The sequence below is a fragment of the Triticum aestivum genome, chromosome 1A (assembly GCF_018294505.1).
Source record: "Triticum aestivum cultivar Chinese Spring chromosome 1A, IWGSC CS RefSeq v2.1, whole genome shotgun sequence".
NCBI classification, from domain to species: domain Eukaryota; kingdom Viridiplantae; phylum Streptophyta; class Magnoliopsida; order Poales; family Poaceae; genus Triticum; species Triticum aestivum.
This window is the reverse complement of record NC_057794.1, coordinates 455287608-455296483: the sequence shown is the minus strand read 5'-3', so window position 1 is coordinate 455296483 and position 8876 is coordinate 455287608. Positions and strand designations below refer to the sequence as shown.

At 47.6% G+C, this 8876-nt stretch overlaps 1 protein-coding gene across 1 annotated transcript; it reads left to right on the top strand.

The window, feature by feature from the left end:
* The first annotated feature begins 452 nt into the window (after positions 1–452).
* On the top strand, positions 453–4073 carry LOC123188053 (uncharacterized). The gene is made up of 3 exons (XM_044600110.1): positions 453–504; positions 2065–2488; positions 2629–4073. Exons 1-3 carry the CDS (start codon positions 453–455, stop codon positions 2972–2974), a joined length of 822 nt encoding a protein of 273 aa, XP_044456045.1. The 3' UTR covers positions 2975–4073.
* The last annotated feature ends 4803 nt before the right edge of the window (positions 4074–8876 follow it).

Genomic DNA, 8876 nt, shown 5'->3' with positions numbered 1-8876 from the left:
AAACACACATACAGAAACACACACACACACCCTAGTTGTGAGTCGATGCTTGACATGCAACAGGGGACCCATTGACTAGACGAAGCCTAGACATCCCTTTTTTGACGATATTCAAGCTTGTAGCAACCCTATCTGGCATTTTATGTATCCACGAAAAAATAGAAAAACAAAAAAATGAGTAAAAAAGGTATCTATTTTTTAAAAATGTCTCATGTGTTGTATGCAAAAAAGAATATCCAAAAATAAAAAATGGCCCCAAAACGAAAACTAACGACCAGCAACAGACGCGGCCAAAAAAAAGACAGCCCGCAACAAGCGCGACCCAAAAAAAAAAAGAAAGCCCGCAAAACAGGCGCGGCCCAAAAACAAAAAATGTAAAGCCAGCAACAGACTCGGCCCAAAAAAAAAAAAAGAAAGCCCACCCCGCAACAGGGCAGCGCTGCGAGCGAGCGATGCCGGATGCGATCGCTGTGCTGCGAGCTAGCGATGCCGGATGGGATCGCTGTACTGCGTTGAAGAAAAAAAAACAGTTAGATGTGACATTCTTAAAAAACATCTAGATGTGAATTAGTCATTCTGTTCTTTTTTCCCATACGCCACTGTCTTTCTCCCTAGATGACTTTGCAAGTCTCGTGTGCATTGCATTCTAGTGCTGAACTGCAGAGCAGATTCACCTCTCCCCGACAGGGGGACGCGCGCATGCGAAGCACTCTCCTCGTGGCCTCGCTCCTGTTTCCGGCCGCTTGCTCAGGTTCTTTCCTCCGTGCTCTCTCCCCTGTCCGGCCTCTCGCCGCCCCTACGCACCGTACGACGTACGTACCTCCCAGCTCCCACACAGCTATCCCATCCCATAGTCCCATGCACGCGCTTGCTGCTCGCCTACTTGGTTCCGTGCATGGTTCCACCCGTACGTCGTTCCCGGGCCCGGGAGGGAGTACGAGGACACGCGGCCCGGCCGTCGCACACCACTCTTCTCTATCCTGCGTGCGTGCATGCATGCCGTTCCTTGCCAGCCGTAACATCTCAGATGTCTCAGGGCGTGCGTCGATCGATCGCGTCTGCGGAGAGGCAACGATCGCCTTCCGCCCCTTCGCTGTAGCCACTCAATCCATGCTTCCAAAACCCCTCGCGTGTTCGTTCATTCGTGTTCAGTAATGCGGCCGACAACGATCGATCGAATTCCTTGTCGTACGTACGTGCGCGATGAGGCCCATGCATCGCCGATTCCTTATCATCATCACAGTAGTTGAACCCTTGAAGTGACTCGAGATGATATCGAGTGAGACACGGCCGAGCCGCGGGAAAGCGGTGCAAGCTTCGCCCCGGAATTAACAGGCGACGTGCATGCACATGCACCACCCTCCGAAGCTGTACGTATGCTATGTAATGTACTACTCCTACGTACGTACGTATGTACATGCATGCTAGCTTAGCACTGTCAATCGTGGGCTCGTGGCCTGCTACTGTTGCGATACACGAGTGTGTACATACCGCTGTTTCCTAATTTGCCTCATCACGTGTACAGGGCATGGACTGGGCTGTTTTCCGAGCTGCGCCTTCTGATCGAGAGCCCTGTCCATCTTTGATCATGTGCATCATGTGCCCCATGAACAGGGCAGACGTGACAGGCGCTGAATTCGGGTTCGTATCAGATTTTCACGCCGTCGGTCGCGAGATTTTCGTGAGCTCCTTTCTTCCACGTTCCATCGTCTCCGCTAGCTTCTCTAGCTACCGTATGACTTCGTCGCTACCGCCCAAAGCTAGTCACCACTCACCACCTTTGATCTGACATCCTTGAAAGGCCAGATGTTACCTGAGTACGTACGTCGTCGGTGCCATCTTCGTCGCGTGCAGGGCGGGAAATTCGATCAAATCACGGCACGTTTTACATCCAGATTATCTGTGTGCACGGCAGGGGCGGAGCTCTGTAGGGGCTAAACCGGGCCATGGCCCGCCCAGGAATTTAACAAAAATTTTTTTACCTACATGTCATCTTAGCCCAGCCCACGAACAGACACATCATCCCCATCCTCTCGTCTCAGGCACGCACAGGCACACGCTGAGACGCATCCTCTGATTCCCCATCCTCTCAGCTAGGTTCTCCGGATGTAGCCGCCGTGCACAGGGAGCACCACCGTCCACCGGAGCTTGTCGCCCGCTGTCTCGCGGAGCAACCGCCGGAGACGCCCGCGCGGCCGCGCCCCGCGGGATCTCGCCTAGCCCTCGCCGCCTCGCCCCTGCCAGGCTCCCTCACGCCGTCGCCCGGTCGCGCCGCCCACTCGCCCAGGCGCCCACGACCCACTATCTCGTGGTTCGCGAAGCTACCGCCTCGCCCCTGGCCGCGGCGACGCCCGCCGGAATCTTGCGGCTGTTCTCCTCCAACTCCAATCCCCGGCTGTTCTGCTCCAACCCCCTGCTGCATCACTGCATCAGTGCATCCCACTTCACAGTTCACACACCGCACCAACCAGCAGGGCAACAGGGGAAGGTAATAATATTCCCCCAAATTCCTAATTTAAAAGGCAAAGCAATAGTCTGATTCTGGTCAGTTCCATACATCGAGTGATCAAGTCTACTACTGCTAGTGCTAGTGATAACTAATAGACTGATCTTGTGCAAATTAAACAGAGGCAGCAGGCGGGCAGAGGTAGTCATGGGCAAGGAAAATCGGACTCAGAAAAGAATTGATTTGGTGTTTAAAAGGAAAAGAGATGATACAATTGAAGTTGAGGAAGACCAAGTATTGCCCTTGCTTGAATTGGAACAGCAACAACCTGAACAACAACATAACCAAGATGGAGGAGTTCGAACAAATGAAGTTGTTGCATTTCGGGGTATTGAGTTCTTGCAGCGGGATCCTGGATTGCGCCCTCAAATTTGGCAATATCCACCAGACCAGAGAGATATCGTCAGGAGAGCATATTTGATGTTAGGTCCTATGCAACCCCGTCTAGAGAACTTTATAGCCTTATGAAGATGTTTGGTCCAGTTTGTTCAGTTATCCAAGATATAGCCGCCGATGGATCAATTGGCTCAATTCGTGCAGATGCAGACACTTCTTTTGGCTACTTGTCCTCATTTGAGTTCATTTTTATCTTATGTTTGATGAAGGAAATCTTTGAAATAACAGAATTGCTTGGCCAAGCTTTACAAAAGAAATCACAAGATATTGTGAATGCTGTCCGCCTAGTTTCCTCAACAAAACAATGTCTTCAGGAGTTGAGATCAGATGATGGCTACCAAGTATTTATTACTACGGTTGTTGAATTTTGTGTAAACCATTCCATTGACATTCCAGACTTTGAGGAAACATACATCATGCGTGGTGGTCGTGCTCGTCGTCAACCTGATCAGTTCACCAAGGAGCATTACTTTCGAGTGGAAATTTTCTTCTCAACACTGGACACTCAACTATTTGAATTAAGCCGAAGATTCAATGATAAGGTAATGGATCTTCTAACCATTAGCGCCACCTTGATTCCTACAAACAAATTCAGAGGATTCAAAGCTAGTGATATATGTGAGATGGTGAAAAAGTACTACCCAGCTGATTTTCCCCAAGATATTTATGGATTACAACAGCAACTTAAGCACTTTGTTTCAGATGCTTCCAAGGATGATGATTTGAAAAACATATCTACCTTAATTGATCTATGTCGATGCCTTGTGGAGACAGGAAGACATACCGTCTACAATTTGATTGACAGATTACTTCGGTTGCTCGTTACCCTTCCAGTTTCTACAGCCAGTGCTGAACGCGCATTTTCTAGTATGAAGATCATTAAGACAAGATTGCGCAATAAGATGGAAGATGAGAATCTGGCTAATAACTTGTTAGTACACATAGAGGGTGGAATTCTGGAGAACTACAGTCATGAAGATGCCATTGCAGATTTTATAAGCACGAAGGATCGGAGAGTTGATTTCTAGTATGTGAGTAAGTCCATGTCTAATGTTTCGACACTTTTGTATTAGCTAAATCAATAGTGACTCATGGTTGAACTGTACTTTGATACATATATATTATATATATACATATATGCTAGCTCAATCTTGTGTCCTGGGTGCTTGTAACATGTCCTTATAAGTCAGAATTTGAAAAAAAATTGTGCTCTTCTTAAGTCTGGCTCGCCCAACTTTTCCGTTCAAGCTCCGCCACTGGTGCACGGGAACCAGGCTTCCTGCTGGCTGCTGGGCCGATCGTTCGGCTGGCCATTGCATGGTCATGGCCGCGCCTAGTCTAGTCTAGATAGCTACACGTACTGAGTGATCCTTGGCTTCATCTCCATTCTCCACGCGTGACGTGCGCGTGGGCTGATGGAGGACGAGGAGTACCAGGAAGAATGATGTGCCAGCCCGCGCGAGAGCCATGCCGCCGGTGTCGCCGGAGCCTGCCGCCCCACCGGCCGGACCTGATCAACAGCCCGCGGCGTATTTCGGCTAATTTTAGCGCGCGAGCGGCTATTTATTGCTGGGGCGCGCAGTTCTGGTACGCCGGGGCGTGCCGATCCATCGACCAACAGCCCAACTGCTAGCGCTGCTGCACATATCTCTCGTAGATCTCGACCGACCGCCGCGGACGGCCGGCCGTGAGGACCGCGCGCAACACCCCACCGGCCGGCCGTACCCACCTCCGGCTGGCTGCATGCCCCTGCCGGCTGCCCCGCCCTGCATACTCAGTGAGCTAGCGATCCACTAGTGCCACCACGTTACGCTCTTGAAGCTTCGCCTTCAGAGCAACCCCCGGTAGCTCGCTGGTCCGGTAAAACAAAACATACATCCGATGACCCACACAAATTGCTGAGACAAGTTCATTTCTCGAGAGCGAAGCAAGTCCGATGCAGAGGCCGGGTGCTATTCTTCTTTTTGAAAAGAAAATCTCGCGAGTGAAACGCACCGTTCTTACAATCTGATATACTCCGTACGTATGTAAAGACTGTACATACCTCTCCATACTGGCGCCGGTATTGTCGAGCAAGTGGCTACAGCAAAAACGGTCATGACATGGATATATGGCCACGTACTGCTTGGACCACAGTAACCGAACCGAAAATGAAAGGCAGCACCATGGCCGGGCCATGGGCGGGCGCGTGGGCCGCATGCAGGGGCACTTGACGAACAATCATGCGTGCATGCACGACTCGTAGGAGGAAGGACGTGCGTGGTACGTACGCGCGCGCGCGCGCTCGATCGGCCGGCCCTGACCGACAAAATAAATGTTACACCGGCGTACCACGACATGTCTGGGGAATTAACATGCATGCAGCGCGAAGCTAGAGATGGACCGATCGAGAGATTAAAACCAGATAGCCAAGTAAATTGCAAGAGACGAGCGCCAGAGGCCAGAGTTGCACGTACACCGTCCGGTACCACGCCGGAGTGCCGGACCCCTCCCCTGCCTGTCCTGCCTGCCCGCCTGCCTGCCTGAATTAATTCTGACTTCTGAGACACTGAGGCTCCCGTCATGTGGAAATTCGAGGGGATTTATTGCCGAGGTAAGGGGTTTGGCAGCGCTGCCTGCACGCCGGTCAGGTACCCAGGTCCGTGGGACACATGGAATTAGCCAGGGTGTGTGGTGCAGTGCACCCACCATCAATTCATCCATCACACCACTATCAACGACGGGCAGGTTCGCTTGGGGCTGGATTTTGCCCATTTATTAAGGCTCCAATGATTGGGGTTTAGTGTTCCTTGCAGGTGCGAGTGATAAAAAGAGCTGGCCGCGGAGTTTCTCGGCCCGAGTTCAATGAGCTCGGATAAACAGTAAAATAAAATAAAATAAACTGACTTTTTTTACCTAAGAGTCGGTAAAGATTCTTTATCAAATCATATTTGTGGAAGTCATGGCAAAAAAATGATACTCAGAAAATGGTACTTTCGAAAGTATTTTGGAGCCCTGATTTTCTTTTTTCTTTTGCCACGATTTTCACAAATGTGATTTCATGATGAATTTGGCAAGCTCTTAGAACTTTTGTCAATGTTTGTCACCAAAAGTTCAATTTCTTTTTCCAATTTTACTGTTCACCCGAGCTCATTTGAGGTCGGGCTGAGAAGGTTAGTTTCCTTGTGCTAGCCCATATAGTTGCATCACAAAAAAAAAATGCAAGTGAGGTCGCATCACAATTTCATAAAATAAACTACTCCCTTCATCGGTAAAATATATGGTGTTTCGGACATGTCTACTTGCTAACTATATTAGTAAATTTTAGGCATTAGGACATCTTTAACACAGACCCTCAACTGTCCGCATACATGTGGACCGTTATCCAACAAGGTACTCCATCGGTCCACGAACTGGTCCGGAAGTTCGTTTTCCCGCAAACTAAAACCAAATAACACATGGTGAGTCCGGACATCACGTGTCCTCTCTCGATCCATTTAGTGGAAAACAATTAATTTTTTTACTTCATTTAGGATGACGCAAATCTTTGTATGTGCTAGATTTTAGACTTGCTAATGATCATGACAAAGCATATCTTTATATCATTTGTGACATAGTCGGTCATGATTGTGTAAAACTCACCAATGTCTTTAGCCTTGTGGAGCATGATGAGAGCACCCTTGCAACATGAGTTGTGACTATCATGGTATTGAATGTGAGAGAGCTGCGCAGCGGGTGAGAAAAGGCCCCTCAATCATGTTTATATTCTAACTACATGCATTAAATGGTATGACATGTTATAGGGTGATGGTATTAGAAGACAGGAACTAGTGAAGACTGCTAGCTAGGGTTTGTGATGCGTTGGCATGGGGACTGTAGAAAAAGTTGTTGAGACTGCAGAGATTATATATGGTTTGGTACGCTTGGGACATTGTTGTGTTGAAGGATTTGGCTTATGATTTTCAGTTATGCAAGTAGAGCCCTCTTCTATTCATGCTCCTAAGATTAAATATGCATAATACACATTCGTGGGTCACTCATTAATACATTGCTCTTGTATTTGTTGAAGCAAAAACTAATGCAACATTTGTGTCTTTATATAAGGTTTTGACTCACTGTTTTTATTTCTTATGAGTACACATATCACATATTCTCAATATGTATATTACATATCTCACATCACATTCATATGCATATAAACATTCTCACATACCAAACATTGCACATGGTTGCATACACATTCATCAATGAACATCAAGATAGACGGTATTGATGTGCCTCGCTAGGGGGTTGATCTTTCGATGAGAGTCACTCCATTGATTTGGGCAGAAATCGATCTTGACAACCCGACACACTAAGCAGTTATAAGTGTTTGCCACTAGTATTGCTCTGTGCTGCCGGCTCAGGGCCTCTATAGAAATGACGAGCTCCCTTGAGATTTATACCCATAAGTATTGGGGATAGATTTTAGATCCTGATAAGAAGACAATCAAATCCAAAAAGGAGTAGAAGAAATTGGTCTATAGAAATTAGTTAGGAATTACTGTTCAAACTGGAAAGAGTGGCGTATGTGTGCTTAGGTTGATAGGATTATTGCGAGTACTAAAAGAACAACGAAATCAAAAGAGTGAAACAAGTTGATCAATCCTTAATTGTGTTGAGGACAAGCCGGTTGTGTTCTTATATTAACTAAACCATTCTCGAGGATGACATGACTATATCACCCAGTTATTAAATTCAGAATTTTTTTGCGTTGATCCAAGATACTTATTTTTTTTTCATGTGGATAAATCATAAACTTATATACTGCAACCCGCAAAAAAATTATATACTGCAAAACCATTGACTCATGTATACTTATGATTATACTGTTAGCAAGCATACAAAAACACTAAGAGTAATTAAGACAAATAAAACATAGTGTTATGATCTTGGGTTCCTATTCAATCCTCATGCTATAACTCATAACTTAGGACAATAATCTATCACCCAGACTTTCCCTCGTAGACTTATTATACCACACTGTTCACAACAAAACCGACCAGACCCGGTGACGTATAAGCCAAGTAGACATCCCAAAACACACTCACCACCCGGGGCGAGTGATAGAAAGAGCCCGGGTTCGCAAAGCACTTCCAGATCAGAACAAGACCAGACGATGAAAGTACCTCACAGCGCCCCATCGGACCCCACCACCAGCCGAGTGGGTAGAGAGTCAGGATAGCCACCTCTCAAATGCATGGGGCAGCACATGCGATGCAAGGCCAACGCCTCGAGCCATCCAACACATGTCCTACTATGGAGGCTTCTCGCCGCCACGACCCATGGCCGGGTGGCCGTCAGGGCCGACTGAGTGGACAATCACATGTTGAGCCGGGCGCACTGGTGTGTTCGGCTCGCATGAGTAATGCGGCCCCGTAGGGGGCGAATACACCGATGGGCCGACCTGCCTTTCCCGTCGTGCGATGATGAACACCATAGAGAGGTGGTCTCGGCTGCACCCGTGGCCCAAGCGTCATGGACCCCACAAGGAAAGACGACTGGGTGCGGGGAGTCCGCACAGAAAAGATGGCGCAGAGGGCGCTCTTGCACGGCGAGCCACCAGGAGGCAGGTACTCCAACATTCTTTAGAGGAGTATTATGTCTCTAATAGTGGCGGGTGCCCATTGGATCTATTGAATAAAGACCAAAAACTAAGATCAAGGGTTCAAGGTGAATATTTCTCTACAAAAGGATCCAGATAATTAACAATATAAATATACAATACTAAAAAACATATAAATATACGTAATCTGTATCACAATAAAATAATTCTTACCACATAAGGTGTGCATGCATATAGTATCATCCATCAGAATGATCTTGGAGAACACCCAAAATCAGAAACTCTCCATTCCATTTGAACCTCCAGTACTGAAGAAAGAGGCCATTTATTTTGAACCACGCAGCTGCTTGCACCATCTTTTGGTCGTCACTTTCATACTCCATTTTTTCT